We start from the raw sequence: 19,802 nt of genomic DNA on the forward strand, positions 1-19,802 counted from the left end.
TAACTGTCATATTTCTACAATATTTCGTCTAGGCGTGGTGACGATGTAAAAAAGTGTATAATTGTCAAAATCTTGATTTTGGGGTTCGGACAGATTTGTTACCCCCGAACAAACCTTGTTCCTAGCTAAATGATAAAAGATATCGACACACTTCCTTCAATGTGAGTGCTAGGAAGGTCTGAGGAACAACTTCAGCAAGGCTCGTGTTGCTACGTCAAACGGTTCCCGAATGGGAGCGATACGAAAAAGTCTGTTTTTTTGAATTTTCACTTCAGATTTTCAGAGAGCTCTCATTGGATTTCTATTGGAGAAGTGTGGACTTCTTCGTGGTCTGGGCCAAACTGTCGGAAAACCGTAAATGCCACACAGATGAGGGTTACATTTCCTGAATCCTGACAAAAATCCCTACGTTTTGATGTAAAATTTATCTAGATAGGGTAAAAAATGAGCGAGTGAGTTGAAGCTGTTCGGCATGAGTGAAATGTTTGAAAACGCTAGAGTGGCACACTCTAGCAGCTGAACATTCCGTCCATAGACTTCCATTATAAATTTGAAAATCTGTAAAAATTGTTTAAAAGTTTGAAGCTTCACTGAAGCAAAACTGTAAAAGCTAGCAAAAAGCCGAGTTAAACAGTAATAGCAGAAAGATACGGAAATATTTTAAAAGTTGAATGGTGTTTCTAGCTGAAAGTATGCAGAAGTAGTTAAAGAGCAAAATAGCAGAAGATTTAGCAGAATTTTAGCAAAATGCCATTCATTTCAATGAAGCAAAAATTTGCAGAAAAAGCAGAATAATTTAAAAAGCAAAAGAGGTAGAAGTACAAAAAGACATAGCCGACATGTCCTAAATGAGCTGAATATTGTGAAATTTGAATGGTTGAAATAGCACAAAGTATGCAGAAGTAGTAGCGTTACAAAAAATGGTCGGAAGAATAAAAATAATAAAAAAAATAAATAAAGAATAAAGAGAAACAGGATCTCAATAGTGTGAATGCCTACAGCATTCACACAATAAAGAGAAACAGAAAAACAATAAGTGGGAATGCATAAGCATTCCCACTTGATAAAGAGAAACAGAAAAACAATAAGTGGGAATGCATACTTGACTAGGAGCTATAATTCACCCAATTCAGAAAGAGCCTTAGAGATTCTAGAGTTCATGCAGATTAGATGGCAAGATATAAATTTAAATTATTGTCACATATTCTCAATTAGATTTAGATACACAAACTTACTTTAAACCTCTGTGTGTCTGCTGCTGGTTTTCTTTCCAAATTGCTTTTTGTTTAATTGTTTACCCTATAAACTGAGCAAGTTTCTATGTCTGTGGTAAAGATTAGCTTCCAAGCAGCATGATACTGTGTTTTGTTAGTTACCTGAACTTTGTAGCATTCAAAATATGATTTCCCTTTCCAAATGATGGATTCAACTTCTGTAAAATGCTCTAATCTTGAATTATTATTATACTTTTTGTTCACTAAGGGTAACAAACCTCTGAGGCCTTCACAGAAAATCAGGACAAATAGATTTAAATCCAAGAACAAAAAACACATCACCTGTCAAGGTAGTTTAATTTTAATATTCAAGAAATATCACGTCAACTATTTGTTTTACAACAGTGACTTTTGTATCCTTGCATAACAGAGCAACAAGCCAATAAGTCAGTCTGATGATTGTAATATTTACACAGACTCAAACTCCCTTTTCCTTGATTTAAAAAACACAAACAGGACCTGCTTTCTCTGACGCTCCAGGTTTCCATCATTCACACAGCAAACTGATTCCAGATCAGTGCTTCAAAAACAGTACAGCAACCTAAGACATTTTCTCGCCGGTCAGTAGAAACACATTTAAAATTTAACCAAGCAAAACTCTATTCATCTAATTACAACACAATTATGTTTCTAGTTAAACAGAACATAGAAAAAAAAGGTGATATGCTTGATATACATTAGGGCTGCTCTTTGATCATGTCAGAATACAGGCAGATACATCTCTTTGGAGAATCTCAAATTTAGGTGACACTTCATACATTAAGTGCAAACCAGTTGAGAGAGACAGTTGGGAAAGAAGGCAATCCAACCTTGATCATGAGCAGAGACCAATACATGAAAACTCCACACCCAATCCTGCACCAATCCATACTGTGGACAGCATGTTAGCATTGTGCAAGAGATAAATATGTCTATATAAACTAAGACCCATATAATACTGTTGCAAACACACAGAACAATTATAAAGTTAACAAAAATATATGTCATCTATCCAACTTTCTACAGCTGTCATGCCGTTTTGGGCTGATTGTAATGCATAATAATGCAAACCATTCCTGGAATTAACCTCAGAAGAAGAGAACAGATGAATTGCAGGGAAATTATAATTTAATCGGTAATACCAGAAGGAATGGGGGTGGTGAGCGAATATGCATACATGAGGTGGAGGGTTTTTTACTTTTTATGGATATTTGTGGATGTAATGTTGAGAGGCAGTGTGGTGCATCATTTTGTTGTATTGAGTATTAACAGCAGCATCCAATCAGGGGGATTCAAAGAGAGGAGTGTTTTCATGCTGTAGCTTCAGCAGAGATGCAGGCCGGAGGAGCCTGCTTACAAGGGACACTGATGTGGTCGTCGATCGGTGGCAGCAGCACCTGCACATTAGAAGAAAAAGCAGAGGAAAGATTTTTATAGACTAAGTCAAGACAACACTCTGAAATCCCTTTTTGTGCAGCTTGCATAATTCATTACATGTTCCCAAATGTGGGTGAGAAAACAAAAAGAGGGTCATTATCCAGTAAAATCCAGGAATATTTTTCTGTTGGTATCATATGCAAAGGAGAGAAAGCTAAGTGAACTTCTAACCAGTTAAATTTGTTGTAGTTGAGGAACAATTTGGATATAAGTTAACCTGGATGTTGATGCATTGCATCTGAAAAAGTCAGGCACAGCAGTTGTTAGAATAATTGTATATAAATATATCTGTGTACTATGTGCATGTTTTCATAGCCACCTTTTCTGAAGTATACTGTGATTAGTGAACAATAAATAGCGATGGAGAACGCTGGGACTGCAGAGTGAGGTGGAGATTGTAAACTCTGCAGTCTCTTCCGACTCTCCTTGCGAGTAACTAAATTAATTGTCTCTGGGCTTTCTTTCTTTCCTTGTATGTATGTATGATGTTTTAGGTGCTTAGACCTGACAGCAGTGCAACCAGTCAGTCTGCAGGCCTGTCATAGGTAACCTGGTCTTCATGGCCCTTGCAGTGATCTTGATATACCTCCCTTAAAGTCTTTGTCTTCTCTTAGTAATGGTATGCTCTGGTCTTGTTATGTCTTGGTTTTGTATTCTCTTGTCTTGGTATTGGTATGATCTGTTTCTGGTCTTGTCCTGGTCCTGTCTTAGTCTTTGCATGCTCTGGCCTTGGCGTATTCTTAATATGTTCAGGTCTTACTAATGGTATTGGTATGCTCTGGTCTTTGTCTTATCTTGATATTAGTATGATATGACCTTGGCCTTGTCTTGGTCCTGGTATTGGTATACCCTGATCCTGGTTTTGTTTTAGTCTTGTTATGGTCTAGTCTTGGTCATCTTTTTTGTCTTATTATGCATTTATTTTGGTATTTGTATGCTGCGTATTTGTATCCTCTGGTCTGAGTCATGGGGCTGGTATGTTCTGGTATTCTTCTTGGTGTGCTTTGGTTTGGTATATTATGGGATTGGTTATGTCTCTGCCTTGGTATGTTCTGGTGTTGGTCTCAGTTTGAATAAAAAGCTGAGAAACACACTGTGATGGCTAACATCGCTGTTAGCTGTACTGATTTTCAATTTTTTATGTGGATATAAACCTCAAGCATTACCAAGCATAGGCAGGGCTGTGAATCCGACCAATATTACCAAATCTTTGCAGGTATTTAGAGGCGTACACCTAAAAATCTGTCCGTTTGACTGCAATATCCACAACAAAGAGCAGCTGGTTTTATTAGCAATAAAAAAAGCAAACTTAAGATTTCACCAACAAAAGGAGGAAATGCAACCACTTGAATGAAGTGTGTTTAAGTACAGATACATCTAATATATGAAGGACAGCAGGCCCTGAGGACCAGCATTAGAAAACCATGCTCTAGATCCTGTATAAATGCTAACCCGAAAGAAAATATGTAGTACAACAGTAAACAACCTTTTCAAGCTTCCTTCTTCTCTATGTCTAAGAAGTGTCTTTAAACATGCTCTCTGCTTGCCCGCCTGTAGAATAACCCAAGATTTGTCCATATTCTCTTTAACCAAACATATATTCAGGTCGCTTTTCACCACATGGCCAACAAAAATGTAAGCTCCCTGAACGGTTCAGCTCTTTCCATATACAACGCCATGTGTCCGACTTGTAGGTCCCATGTTTTAAACAATAAGCTACTGAGAAAGTCTGTCTGTACAGACATGACTGCGTCTGCAACAAATAACTTAGCTGTTATTTTAATGAATCCAGCTTCTTTTAGCCATGCAAGGGCTTCTTCTTTTCCTACTCGCATTAACAATAGTAGAACAACCGACAGATTAATGCCGACTTGGATACTAAAGGTAATGAAGTTCCCACTGATAGATATTCTGCTTTTATTAATTAATGTGTTTTTATTTCTTAGTAGCAGCAGATGCTGTCCTCCTGACAGAGCGGATTTTTTTTTTCAAGTGCAGAATTGGAAAACAAACAAAACATGTACAATGTTAACCTTATTATAAAAATATATATATATATTTCCTCCTGTTTTTCTAAATGTACAGTCATGAATGTGTGCAACATTGTCCATGGATTGTAAAACTTTAAGGTTCTTCGCTTGTTCTCAGCCTCCACATCAGCCTCATAAGAAGGAATTACTAATCTTCCACTTTGATGGATTTTGAGGGTATTTTTTTTTTCACTTCTGTGTGGGAGTTAACCACTTATGCACGTCCAGGAATTTCTCCCATATGGATTGCATTTGTGCACTTTTGACCTTAGCCACATTTCTACTTATGTTTCACCACTCAAGCTGTTAATAAAAAGGTAAAAGCCTGCCTGCAGTCTGTGGGGAACTCTAATTGAATATTCCTTATTTTCACTTAAGATAAGCAGACAGGTTCCTGTTTTCAGTTCTGCTTTTTACTGAGCTGGAAAGGGGGGCCTCCTTCCGCCCGTCTTTACAATCCAGGTGTTTTAGTCATCAGGATCATATAGAGCTCCCTGCTTCCGTAGAATCCCCCAAAAACACAGAATGTATTAAGACGTGAGGTGTTGGTCCAAACGGTTTGCAGATAAACATCAATCTGAGGAGTGTTAAACAGCAGACTGCAAGCAGATGGTTCGAAAAAATGTGTCAAACCTAAAAAGATCAAATGTTGGTCTGTATGCAAATGGTATTAGAAGCTTCCCTTGTGTTTCACCTGATAGACAAACCAGGTCATTAGCCTTTTCACAGCCTCATTTTTCTCTCTCCCCGGCGTCATTGTATAAGTGGTTATAATTAGTGTGTGGGTAGCAGCAATGGAGCGCCAGACCTAGGCTCCACCAGGAGCTCCTGAAATGCAGAAACAGCTTTCCCATATTACAGAGCTGAAACCATGAGTTTACATACACCATATTACTGTCAGACATGACATTAAGACAAAGCTTTTCTGTCTAAGTGACATAATTTACCTAAATATTTCAGTTTTTCTAGGCATTGTTTTATTAGTTGTTCTTGATTGTAAGGAATTTACATCCATTTTTTTTATTAATATTTGATACCCTTGCCTTTATAATAATCACCTTATATGATTTTTTTTTATTTATACACCAGCAGCTCACTCTGGTTGCATACAAAGTTTTCAGAAAGATTATCACATCCTGCATGGGTCAGTTTCAATAATCAGGTTTACTAAAAACTCTTAGTTTCCTAAACCTGAAATCAGGGAAACTCTGAGTTTGTCCATTTATTCAACCTCTGTTTCTGTTGCCATGGTAACATTCTCCCCAGAGCTAACTTGTTTCTGGAGCAGGTTGTTTTTCAGTAAACTCAGAGCATCCTCTGTTTTTGCTCTCCTAAGAGAAAATTATGTTGTTTTATTCCCTGATTTAGTCAGGAGAGTTTTGTGCATACAAAAAAAAAACATTTATTTGGTCTGTTAGACACATTAGGTTTTAAAAACAAACACTGCATCCCCATTTGACCAGGATCTTATTAAAGAATGATCTGGAGAGGATTTTACAACTCACTTGACAGGATATGAGATTTGATTGTTTATGGTTTGTTTAATATGAGTGACATGTGGATCACTTTTTTACAGTACATGAAGAAATACTGAAATTATTTTCAGATTACACATAAATAGATTAACTAATTCCACAGAAAAAAGAATAACCTTAGGGCTTGGATTAGGATTCACTCAGTCATAAAACCTACTGAGTCTACTGCTAATTGAGAGGCATAATCTAAAGACATTCTATTGGACTGATTACCGCCAATGACGGCCCTTTATTAGGATGATAACATCCGAAGCGGCTGCAAACAGCCAATTAGTATTTACTGTGTGATGGATGACTGAATCAAAATGAGGAGGAACCCCATGAGATGATGCACAGGTCCAACTTATTTTAGCAACGTTATTATATTTCATCTTCACCTGCTGCCGGATTATCTAAATAAATTACATTGATCCACTATAATTCAAGCAATAATCAATTTTTTTCTCCCTAATGTTTTTTTTAGAATACTTTTACCAAACAAAAATTCAAAATCAATATTTTATTTTACTAAATTATAATTTAGTAAATTTGTATTTACTATTAGTTTTTCTAAAGTTGTGTCACTTGAATTACTAGTGTGAAGTGTGCTGATGAAGGTTCTTAGTCATCCAGGTCATAGTCATTCCGTAAAAATTCAAAAAATATCCACTGGACTTGGTTTTCAAGATTTGAAGACGTTTCGCCACCTCTCCAGGGAGCTTTCTCAATTCAAATGTCTGGATCCGCAGTGAGTTTGAGTCTTATATGGACAAGGCCTTGTATTGCTTGGAAACATGCAAATGGTAACCGATGAATGGGTCGTTTAGTTCCATCGTTAGCCTATAATATCTGTAATAGCCTGTAATATAGTCCAGTGGATATTTTTTGAATTTTTACGGAATAGTGTGAAGTGATTATTTTCTTTAATAGGAGGGGATGTAAACTTTTAAGTAAACTTCTGGTTTCAACTGTATGTTGAAGAGAGAGAGCCGTCTCCCCATCTTAGTTCATCCATGCTGCTGTAGCCTTGATAAAACTGTCCGCTGCGCAGACCCAGCTTTATATTTCCTTCCTCTCTTCAACAAGTTGGCAATGCAGCTTCCAGACTGGCTAAAGCAGAAGAAAACCTACGCAGATGATAAAAGCATGAGCTCAAACCTGGACTCAATGATAAAATCAGCTTTTCCACTGCTGTGAGCAGGGTTGATAGATTTAGATGTGGAAGAAAGAAACAAATCAACATTAAACGTTTTTATGTTGGATCCCAACATGATGTGTGTTTGTAATTGTTTATGCACCCTGTTAGGACATTCTGTGGATTATTTAATATATAACTTTAGAGGACCGACAGGCAAATGGAGACTAAAGTCTGGTCCTGATATAGTGGACAAACTGTGCAGAGGGGTTGGTTTATAGCTGCTGGGGTTTCTAAAACATTGTAGCCTGTGACCCCAAAAAAATCAGAATGCAACACACCAGTGACCCCCTAAAAAGACACAGGGTTACTTAACACTTACTTTTTATATATATATATATATGTATATATATATATATATATATATATATATATATATATATATATATATATATACATATATATATATATATATATATATATATATACACATACATATATGTACACACATATATATATATATATATATATATATATATATATATATATATATATATATATATGTGTGTACATATATGTATGTGTGTATATATATATATATATATATATATATATGTATATATATATATATATATATATATATATATATATATATATATATATATATGTACAAGAAACAGAATATAATTAAGAATGTATCAGGGCCTTTACTGGTTTTTACTGGTTTGGTAATTTCTTTATTCTGACCACGCTGAGTTTTAATTGCTGACCCCTGATTTTATATATGTATATATATATATATATATATATATATATATATATATATATATATATATAGAGAGAGAGAGAGAGAGAGAGAGAGAGTGAGGAAATGTGTTTATATATGTGTTAGGATGTAAAGGCAGCAGAGAAGAGCAGATAAATTAGTTATAGCAAAATGCATGCAACTTTCAAAACCTCAAAAAATGGTCTAAAAGCAAAAAAGGTCCCAAAAAGTGAATAAATCTTTTGAAATGTAACTCACCGTGGTCTCATTCGTGGTAACGTAAAGCATGATTTCAGAACCGCCTCTCCCACTCACGTATCTGTAGCAGTTCCAGACACACGCTATCAGATAGGCCTGGAACCGATCAGGAGGAAAGGGCAAAACAAAAAAACGAACAAGACGCATGAATTATCTCATTGGATAAATGAAATGATAAGAAACATTTTTTATGCAAACAAGTCTATGTTTTGTGAATGTGTGCATGAATGGTTGTTTGTCCTGTTTCTCTCAGTGTTCCCCCGCAACAGACTGGCAACCTGTCCAGGATGTACCCCACCGCTCACCCATTGATAGCTGGAGATACGAACCAGCATCCCTCATGACCCCAGCAGGGATAAGCATGATAGAAAAGGATGGATGGCTATGCTTCAAAAACAACAAATTAGAAATTCAGTGTGGACTCCAGTGGACACGTCCTGGTGCACTGCAAATACTAGAAATAAGTCAACATTTCTTAAATTAAGTGTATTTAACATTAATTTGAGCCGGTAAATAAGATGATTTTCCAGTTGAATGAGTATTTTTACTCTTAAAATAAGAGAATTACATAATATGCATTTGAAATAAGACAATGCAATTGTTTGTATATATATATATATATATATATATATATATATATATATATATATATATATATATATATATATATATATATATATATATATATATATAGTGAGGAAATATTTTTATGTTTTTTTATATATATATACATATGTAACAAATAATATACAGTTAATATAGAGCCTGCTCAGTGGCACAGTGGGTAGCACTGCTGTCTTGCAGCAAGAAGGTTCCGGTTTGGATTCCTGGCCCGGGGTCTTACTGCATGGAGTTTGCATATTCTCCCTTTGAATGCATGGGTTCTCTCTGGGTACTCCGGCTACCTCCCACAGTCCAAAAACATGACTGTTAGGTTAATTGGCTTCTCTAAATTCTCTAATTGAATGTGTGCATGAATGGTTGTCCTTTTTGTCTCTGTGTTTTGCATGGCGACATGTCCAGGGTGTACCTCGCCTTGTGCCCAATGCTAGCTGGAAATAGGCACCAGCACCCCTCGCGACCACAGCTGGGATAAAGCGAGACGGAAAATGGATGGAAAAATATACAGTGAAGTATGTAGATGTATTTTTGGGTTTAGAGGCTGAACTGACATGTTGGGGAACCCCTGCTATAGATCTTAGGTCTGCAACCTTGGTTTTGTGGTTCAAGGAACACTCTTAACGATTGGCTAATGCCCTGTCTTTTTTCTTTTACGGTATTATTTTTTTATTTCTACAAGAGCCAATAGCTCAGAGGAAGATCAAATGAACAAAAGACACACTGACCCTTCTACTACTGGGATTAACCTCAGAAATAATATCAGCCTTCCTGTTTTCAGGTCGTCTAAGTTGGAGCAGCTTGCTATTTCTTAGTAAGATGGAAGCACTGCTGCATATTGCTGCAAATAAGCATCTCATTCCCATAGAAGCTGCATAAAAAAACAAACATACTGCATGCAGAGATGCATGTGGCATTAGGCTTACATGAACAGCAGGCTTTATACTGCATGAAAGGCTCAAACTCTCACTCTTGTTTAGTTCAGTCTCTGCTTACAAGATCGGTCTGAGACCTATACATCATTTAGTGGTTGTGAAAAACAATCTCCTGTTGTTTGCTGTTATCCACCAAATCCCTTTGGTCTCAGCAGGCGGCTGTTCCCTGGAACTCCTCAGCTAAACACGATACCATCTGCTGCGTCCACCTATGTGTCCATCTGCTTCCCGGCCCCAAAGCTCTCTTACTTTCTTGCAATCATGACCCAGTCAGACGGGTTTGTTCATTCCCTCACAGCTCTGTGAATTGAAAAGCCATTTAAGGAACGCAAAGATCTTTTACCTGGGACAGATTTAGCATGTTTAAACTCAAATGTTTGCACCAGGGTTCAGCAGCTACCATGGCAGCTACTCTGAAATCAGCAGTGTTCCTCTTTTAAAGTAGTATTTTGTTGTTGATGTTTTGTATTTCTTGTGTAATGGGCGAGGCAGACCGACATCCCTGGACTGAACAGCTGTTAAAGTTGTTAAAGGACAGACAAACTGTCAATCTGTCCCAGCATGTGCTTGAAGTTATGCAGTCATGGTGCCCTGAGTGCACATATATCATTTTTTTGTGTTCTTTTTCTTATTCATTTTGAGTTTATGGTTAAGCGGGTAGCGGTTATATGAAATACAGTAAATCTTGTGTAATTATTTTTTAATAAAAGTATTTAAATTTGATGTAATATTTGGAACTAGTGTATCATTATCTTTTATGAGATCTAGAAGTATTCAGAAAACATGCAGTGTTTAAACCAGTATTAGTAGGTTATTATATAAAAACTGTTTTTTTGTTCCCTTCTCTGTATTTTCTGATCTTTCCCGCTGCTGCATACTTTCTAGGGATGTTTTTGGTGATGGGAAGGATCAGGCCATTTTTGTATATGGAAAGGAAAAGTTGATTTTGTTTTTTAATTAACCATTTTTCTTCACTGTTTTGATGCTGAATCATAATTATTTTATTTCAAACATCCATAAATATCCCAATAGTGCTGTTTGAGGTATGGGCAACCAGCAGCCCCCACTGGTGGGTCCCCTTACTGGATCGGGACCGCAGGTGTTGCCTACTTTACCTGGTGACTTGGTATTTACTGTTAAATATTAAAAGAGTGGATTGAAAAATGCTGTAAAAATATAAAGATAAAGAATGTGTGTGCATTTTCATTTTGAAACCACTATCAAATGAATGTTATGCTTATATATTTGAATTATAAAAATGGGGAAGCTAAATGCTCTAAATATAAATACAAAACTACAGTTTAGTTTTTATATGTGGGTTATATTGGTCTATATCTGGGAAAAGAAATATTTTAAAATGCATGCAGGGCTTGAAAAAAGATTTTTATATATAGTACTGGCAATAATTTAAATCTACTTTCACCTCCCATTATATCCTTACCTAATTCATTACATAGTTATTATTAAATGTGTATGCAACTATGATATTTTATGTGAATACTACCTACCTGATTAAAAAAAAGTTAATAGGTAAAGAAGTAAGGATATAAAAGATTATAAAAGCTTGAAGAAAAACTATTTATGCGGCTTGATATGAAAACCTGTGAAGAAATTCCTAAAGTGAAGCCAGGGAGCGTTACCTTGAAGCCGATGATGCAGCCGATGAAGAGCAAAACGATGAGGACCAGGCAGATGTTACTGAGCGCAGTCACCTCCTCTTTGTAAGGGAAATCATCAGGCTGCGTACGAGTCAGCAAAACATCCATCAGAGTGCAGCAGAGAGGTACAGGTACAGATCTTTTTTAACTTAAATGACCTTAGACTTACCAGCTGGTGCAGATAATCCTGGATTGTGTTTGGGTAAACAACGATGCTAACAGCCACCAGGGTGTTGAGAGCAAAGTCAAATATTTGGTAGCAGAAAAAGGGGAGAATCCATGCGCCACGCAGCTGCAACACAGACATTTAGGAGACAGAGGATTTCAAATAATTCAACAGAGTTCAGGGGAAAAATAAAGATATTACCAGAAATGACTGTATTTACCTTGTATGCGCCATATGTTGCCATACCGCATATAAGGATCATCAGTAGGGAAATTGCTGAGGCAATGCACATGTCTGTAACAGCAAAGAAAAGAACATCATACAACCCCTAAATTTATATAATTAAAATACTTGTAATTGTTTGTTTGACCAAAAGCCTCTCAAAGCCTTTAAATTAAACAGTGAAACAGCAGTGCTAGTGTGACATGTATGAATATGATAAATAATTCCTGGCTTCCTATTATCTTCCCATACTTAGTGGCGTAATCTTTCCAAATCTTAATGTTTGTATATTGCAGATAAAAGGAAATTGGAAAATGGAGGCATTTCTACCTTATTTGACAAAGAAAAACTGTGGGATTAAAGGAAGGAAGAATGAAGAATGTGAAGGAAGCCACAAAGTCCAACAGCTGAGAAAATTAGTAAATATTAAGAACATGTTATTAGCATAAGTGCTGAAGAATTCCTGAAGAAATAGATATTAAGAGATTCTAATGTTTTTCAATAATGTGGTAATTTTTTTCCACTCTGCCAACACATTTTAATCCTTCTATGTAGGATTTTCTAGGCTCTCCAGTGGCCCAAACTAAGCTCCAATTTTCATTTCTAAAAGGTCGACAGCCTGACGTCCAGCTGATGTGTGCAGAAACACTAAAGACATGTTGTTCCTGTCGACCAGAAAAGGGATAAACCTCAGTATTTGGGTCACTCAGTCTGACTCACACCAAGTCAGCCTAACAGAGAAAACCTACATTAGAATTTGACACAATCAGATAAAAGCCTGTAGCAGTAGATGAACGCCTGAGTAAAACAATATATTGATTTTAATGTGAATTAACATTCTAGATGATACAGTATTATCAAAGGACTTATCTGCATCTCAGAGTCACATGTTAAATCACATTAAGCCTAGAAAATATGTCCCTTTATTATCAGGCTGTTCTTATGCTAAGTGTCAAGAGAGCAGAATTAATCCTGTTAGTTTAATTATATTGTTTCTTTTTTAACAAAACAGAGTCTCTATTTAATAATTGTGCTATTTTGTGTTGGGAATTAATTTAGGATGGCAGCTGTGTACATACATTTCAAAATACATGTGATTTGAAAAACCATGTTAGCATATATGACAAATCTCTCCTAAACAATTTAGCTAACATGCACCAACAGTCCTAACCTTTTTTTTGTTCCTGGTGGTTTTAAATCTATTCACCACTATGATATTAGTTTAGCTGTGCTTTTTCTTAGTCAAGTGCAAAGAAAACATCTTGTTCTACTGCATTGTGACTAGCCACTGCTTCAAATGATCAGCTAAGTGTCCTATAAAAAAGGCGGGAAACCAACAGATTGACATTGTGATGGTAGAAATCGTGTTTGCAGAGCTCACTTCTAAAATGTTTCGACGTTTAACTTGAAATTAATGCCAAAATAAATATATGTAGATTTAAACGTTACAACTGTGTACATTTTAAGAAAGAATAGCTGACCACACACACATACTAAGCTAACTGATGCTAACTGTCTCTAATTTTTGTCCGAAAGGAACCTTTAACAGATTTGGGGGGATTTGTAAAGGCTTTACAACAACTAACCCTGCTGGAGGTTTCTTCCTGTTAAAATTGAGTTTTTCCTCTCCACTGTCACTACAAGCATGCTAAGACAGAAAACTTTGAATCAATTTGACTGTATGATCTGGTTTAATTGTAAAGTGCCTTGAGATGACATGTGTTGTGAATTGGCGCTATAGAAATAAACTGAATTGAAATGTAAACATAGAGTAAGTTTTCTGTCCGGAGAAAAATACGGATTTCCTATTGTGTAGATAATTTTCATTTAGGATAAATATAATTGATTTATTAATTTTGATTTGATACATAGGATGTTTTTTATTTATTTAATGGTGGTATCCAACTAGGCCACCAGTCTGTATGTCCTTAAATCCATCAGTAAACAGTAACTGTCACACACTACAAAGATGCTCACTAATCTACTGTATGAACACTCCAAATATTGATAACTTACATTAAGGTCTTCTAGTTATTGTATTTTTCTCTACTACAGAAGCTTTGATAGAACCTTTTATAATAGGAAAGTAATCCTGGGACTTTATAGTCAGTCCAAATCAGGGAATCTCAGTGCCATGTGGTGTGGGTCTACCCCACCCAAACCGCTCTAGAGCACTTCTGGACTAAGACGGATTGCTCTAATTCTTTGAGCAGATGGAAAGCAGGTTTGCATGACTGTGCTTTTAGGTTTTTAGTTCACAGCAGCACCTTGACTGTCTACCAGATAAGCTCAGGAGGTCTTTGAAGCTTACATTTCCATTATAATAAAAAGGTATCCATGTAATACCAGCGCAGAAACTTGTTTTTTTATGGGTAAAAAAACAACAAAACAATTAAGGCCTTTTCTTCCACTTTGTAATGAATAAATACTAATGAGAAGCACAGTGTCTCTGTAGACCTTCTGCATGGGGAGGTTTGTTTTTGTATACTTACTGGCATCATCCATGACATCCAGGTCATTGGCCAACTCAGCACTGGTCAGGTGGTACTTTTCAGGATCACTTAGCGCTGTGAGCAGGATGAGTAACACCACAGCATTGATGAGCTTAGGGACATAGGACATATGGGCCAATTAAGATGAGGAAACAGTTAGACAGACGGTAACATGGGCGAGTTAAAGTAAAAGATATAAAAACCTGTGCATAAATTACAGACTATAAAGACATGCAAAATAATGCTCTGGCTGGACATTTTTGTTTGCTATGTTTTTAACAACAAGCACTTCCAGCGATTTATGTTTGTGGTCAGTGTAGCTCATTATGCTGATGACTCATACGTCTCTATTGATGAGCTGAAGCAATGGCAACTTCTCCATATTCAATAGGAAACCTGACACAAAACCTGCTACCTGAACAGACCCACTGCTAATTTATTGATAGAAGATAGAGGATCCTCTATCTGACAGTCATTTACATTTACTTAGGCTGATTGAAGGGCAGTGGCGGTTCTAGACAAAATTTACCAGGGGGGCAGGATGGGGCCTGTTGCTCTTCGTGGGGGCACAGAGCAAAAGAATAATGCAAAAAAAAACAAGTGAAAATGTTCTTAAAAAGTGCAAAGGAACGAGTATTCTTAATTTCTTATTTTACACATAAATCATCTTAGTCCATCTGCAAATTCCTCCCTAAATCAAAGGAAAATAAACTTACTTCAATAAATGTGTCTAAAGCCGGGCTTACACTGTACAATATTTTGCCCTTTTCAGGCTAATTCTCCCAACGTGTGAGAATTTTTCGATCGGGCCGACTTTCAGCCTGATCATGCGTCGTTGTCATGATCTGGCCTGTTTGCTCTCCCTTAATTAGTAATTCCTCTCACCTGCCGTTTTCTCTCCCTGCCTCAATTATAATTTATTCCTCTCACCTGTTTCCTCTGGTTTAAATTCAGTTTAGCCTGAGCATTCAGGGCCAGATCATTACTTGTCTTTCTGTTAGTCTGTTTGTCTGAGTTTTTGCCTTGGTTCATGTCCTGGATCCTAGCAGCCAGTGGAAAGAGGGTTTTTGTGTTTGTCTCGTCTCCTGATTGTCCACTGTTCCTCCCCCACGGAGTCCTCTGGGTTTTGGCTCATTATGGGGGGGAGGTTCAGTTTTTATCCAGTAAGCCTGGCTCCAGGGGAGGAGACCAGTTTAAAGTCCTGCTTCAAGTTTCGGTTCTACGTCCTGTCTCGGCTACCCTCTTCCACTGAGCCTGCCTGTCTACACCTGATCCTGTCTGCTCCTGTGCGTGACCACCTGGTCATGCTTCTGGTCCCATTCAGACTCTGAACCCTCCTGGGAGCCTGTGCATGCCCGGAAGTCTGGATCCTGCCACCTGTTTCTGTTCCTGCCTGATCTGGATTCCACCTGTTCTGTCTGTTCCTGTCTGTTCTGGATCCCTCACCAGGATCGGCTTCCAGCATGACCCTGTGGGACTGCAGCACTTGGGGACATTCTTGGTCTGGAGTGTTAAACCAGGTAAGTGACCAACTCAGATAATCTTCTGTTAGATGATTGTGGTACTTACCTGTGTTTCTCCCACTACAGAGTGTCTGTGATTGGGCGGTGCCCCGCTCCCCATCCTGCAGTGTCCGCAAGCCACAGCTCCGCTTTTGTTTTGTTTATTTAATAAATGTTTGAACTGTCCTACTGACTGTCTCTCCTTGAATACTGGGTCCATCTGTCCTCGTTTCATGACAGTCATGCGTCATGTTGTGCACAGGGGGTAACGAGGGGCGATCAGCCTCTCACGACCACCTCCCGTTCAGGAATCGTAAGGTCGGGAGAAAATCAAATTCAGCAATTCAGTCGGCTGTCGTAAGGTGGTCGTGGGCAAACAAGAATTCTTCCTCTTAGACTAAAACACAGAAGCATGGTGGGGGTGCGAGTGAAATGGAGTTCTTTCTGTGAAATAGACAGACCATAGTATCCATGTTTGTTCAGCCATGTCTTTGGCCAAATACGTCGTCGCCAGGGATCTAGGATTCTAGAAGATCAGGGGCCTGAGGGTGAAGATGAGAGTGTAGACTTTCTGGTAAATCCCTAATGTAAAATATGACAGATTACTGGATTAAGGACATTTTGAGTATTCTACAAGCTATCACACAAAACAAGTTTTTAAAAGTTGGAAACAGTTGCTCTTTATTTCCCCAAGATATGGGAGGAGGAGAGGAGAGAAAGGATATTTCAGCTGCCTGAAATAATCCATTCCACCTCCATAATATGGGAAAAAATTATTGTACCTGCAAGTCTTTAACTGTGTTTATTCCTCTCTTCATCAATAACAAACCGAAATTGATCAGAAGCACTGGGGAAATGGTCAGATCTGCCAGATCCGCCTCTCTGGCTTCAATGCGCACTCCCGAAACAGGGGGAACTGATTTTCACAGGGGAACAATTTCCCACAAGACCGGGACTAAGAGCGTCTCAAAATCAGTAAAAGCCTCACATACCTGGGACACCAGTCTGTTTAGCAACAGCTGCTGGTGCTGCTGGTGCTGCTGGTGCTGCAGCTGTCTGCTTTTTGAAAAAGCTTCCATTGATATCTACGACGGAGTATTAGGGCCAGGCTAGAGATTTTTATTTTCTTCTATTTTGAGAATAAAATCGTAATATTATGAGAATAAAGTTGTAATATTATGAGAATGAAGTCATCACCTGACCAGCAGATGACGGCCGACCAGCTCCACCAATCAGCAACCTGAGTCTGCTTTGACATTCTGCCCTATTTGATGCTGGTGCTAAAAGATTTCCTTATCTGTCAAACCAGAGCCAAAGTATAACTTCACATGATGCTCGACATTCCTCATCTTAGGGACGAAAGTGCTTCTTGTAGGAGTTGTCATAAAATACAACTTGTTTCTTGTAATTTTATGACTTTGTTCTCCTAATTTTACAACTTCATTGTCGTAATGTTGCGACTTTATTCTCGTAATTTTACAACTTTATTCTCGTAATGTTACGACTTTATTCTCGTGATTTTACGACATTATTGTCATGTTACAACTTCATTCTCGTAATGTTGCGACTTTATTCTCATAATTTTACGACTTTATTCTCATGATGTCACAAATTTATTCTTGTAATTTTACGACTTTATTCTCATGATGTTACAACTTCATTCTCTTAATGTTGCGAATTTATTCTTCTAATTTTACGACTTTATTCTCATGATGTCACGACTTTATTCTCGTAATTTTACAACTTTATTCTCATGGTAAGACTTATTTCTCGAAATGTTGCGATTTTATTCTCATCATTTTACGACTTTATTCTCGTAATGTTACGACTTTATTCTCGTAATTTTATGACTTTATTCTCATGATGTTACAACTTCATTCTCGTAATGTTGCGACTTTATTCTCATAATTTTACGACTTTATTCTCATGATGTTACAACTTGATTCTCGTAATGTTGCGATTTTATTGTCGTAATTTTACTACTTTACTCTCGTAATTTTACGACTTTATTCTCGAAATAGAAGAAGAAAAAAAATGTCTAGCCTGGCCCAAATACTCGTCGTAGATATCCACCACTGGCCTAACCGTTTAAAATTTGCAAAGCTGGCAGCGACAAGAGAGAAACGCTTCTTCCTCTGCAGGGTAATGCTACAGGCTGCTTTCCTGCCTTTGCTGCCACTCTCAGGTGAATTCCAGTACTGCACATTTTACCCAGATCAGCTCAGAAGCGAGATCCGGGGCTCTTGGGAAAACATCCGGGACTGTAGCCCAAGTAGCCACCCCCTAGATCCACCACTGGTCATCGCCTTTTCTTTTTAGGGCTTTCAGCACAAAATTGCCAAAGTAGCGTTTCACTCTAGTGAGCTTCATATTGGATAGACGAGTCCAAGTAGTGCCATTCCACTGTGGAGATGAGTCCAACGTGTTTTTAGATGTACAGTGTTAGCAGGTAGATCGCATCAGAACATCTGGTCGCACAGTGTGAGAACAAAAATCGTGAGCTGTGAACTTTTAAACCCTGCGATTTCATCATACAGAGTGAGCTGTAGCTGTGTACAACAATTGAAAAAATCACACAGTGTATGCCCGGCTTAATGCACTACTTGTCTAAAGTGAAAAAAATTTCTGTGTATTTTCAGTACAGGTTTCTAGAGGGGCACTGGCCCCTGTTGGCCCCTTTCTAGAACCACCCATGTTCAAGGGGATGACTAAAAGCACATTTAAGTAGGAGAAATAACTATGACAGTAGGTGAAGAGCTCTGCAGACTTCTGAGGATTCTGGTTGTAAACAAACATGAAACATATTAAATCAGCAGGATAGGAGAGACTGATGCTCACCATGTACCAGACCCCCAGGATGATGGTTCCTGTGCGGACATGGAAGCACAGGCAGCAGCTGGTGGAGTACCAGCGGTCCCATGGGGACATCATCATCATCATCTTCTCTGTGCGCATTTATCCTTTAGAGGCGCTGATGAACGACAACAATAATAAATATCTGTCTGATGCACGAGCGCGGAGTCTCCCCGAGAAATGACGAGAATCTGGTCTGTCCGCTGCTGATCTATCCGCTGCTGATCTATCTATGTTTACTCACTGCCCAGGTGGATTAAGCGCAGCGGAGTGAAGTTCAAGTCCGTCTGAGGCGGAAATGGGAAACCTGATTTCAAATTAAAAGTCTAAATTTAACACCCGTCAAGAGTTAGCAATTTATGAAATTATTAAATTAGCGATTCTTTGAAATATTGGATATAAAAACAGCAAATTCAATTAGAAAATATGATAATGAAGGCTCTTCTTTAATCTCACTATTTTCAGAGAGATTTGAATCAATATAATGGCCCCTGGAGGTCAGACTTCATATTGATTTTCTTTCAAGTTGCACAATTGTTAAAAAGGATTGGGATCACACTTCAGTCACTTCATTTGGATTGGATTAAACTGATTTCAGATAATAAACTAAAACATATTTGTGTTATTTTTTGATCAGGATCTGTCATTTAAATCCCATATCAAGGAGGTTTCTAGAATTACCTTCTTTCACCTTCGAAATATTGCAAAATTAGAAATCTCCTGTCCAGGGGTGATGCTGAGAAACTAGTCCATGCATTTGTTACTTCAAGGCTGGACTATTGTAATTCTTTACTATCAGGAAGTCCACAAACTGTAGTTAAAAGCTGCAGCCAGAGTTCTAATGAAAATTTAAAAGCGAGATCATATCTCTCCTATCCTGGCTTCTCTTCATTGGCTTCCTGTTAAATCCAGAATAGAATTTAAAATCCCCCTTCTCGCATATAAAGCCTTAAATGGCCAAGC

At 37.7% G+C, this 19,802-nt stretch overlaps 1 protein-coding gene across 1 annotated transcript; it reads right to left on the reverse strand.

Moving 5' to 3' along the window:
* Positions 1-1,552: 1,552 nt before the first annotated feature.
* On the reverse strand, positions 1,553-19,111 carry LOC119771394 (lysosomal-associated transmembrane protein 4B-like). Its single transcript, XM_038267286.1, has 7 exons — positions 18,825-19,111; positions 14,485-14,596; positions 11,991-12,064; positions 11,774-11,896; positions 11,587-11,685; positions 8,394-8,489; positions 1,553-2,650 (listed from the first exon to the last, which is right to left on the reverse strand). Exons 1-7 carry the CDS (start codon positions 18,939-18,941, stop codon positions 2,564-2,566), a joined length of 708 nt encoding a protein of 235 aa, XP_038123214.1. The 5' UTR covers positions 18,942-19,111; the 3' UTR covers positions 1,553-2,563.
* Between the last annotated feature and the right edge of the window lie 691 nt (positions 19,112-19,802).

The sequence above is a fragment of the Cyprinodon tularosa genome, unplaced genomic scaffold, assembly GCF_016077235.1.
Source record: "Cyprinodon tularosa strain WSP-4 unplaced genomic scaffold, ASM1607723v1 ctg669, whole genome shotgun sequence".
Classification (NCBI taxonomy): domain Eukaryota; kingdom Metazoa; phylum Chordata; class Actinopteri; order Cyprinodontiformes; family Cyprinodontidae; genus Cyprinodon; species Cyprinodon tularosa.

Bases quoted from the DNA above. Each gene is read 5' to 3' on its own strand.
- LOC119771394 (XM_038267286.1), bottom strand. From the start codon at position 18,941: ATGCGCACAGAGAAGATGATGATGATGATGTCCCCATGGGACCGCTGG. The intron at 11,897-11,990 runs GTAAATACAGTC...TCTGTGTTGCAG, and splicing joins CAACATATGGCGCATACAAG to CTGCGTGGCGCATGGATTCT. The intron at 2,651-8,393 runs GTGAGTTACATT...TCTAATGTGCAG, and splicing joins TTACCACGAATGAGACCACG to GTGCTGCTGCCACCGATCGA.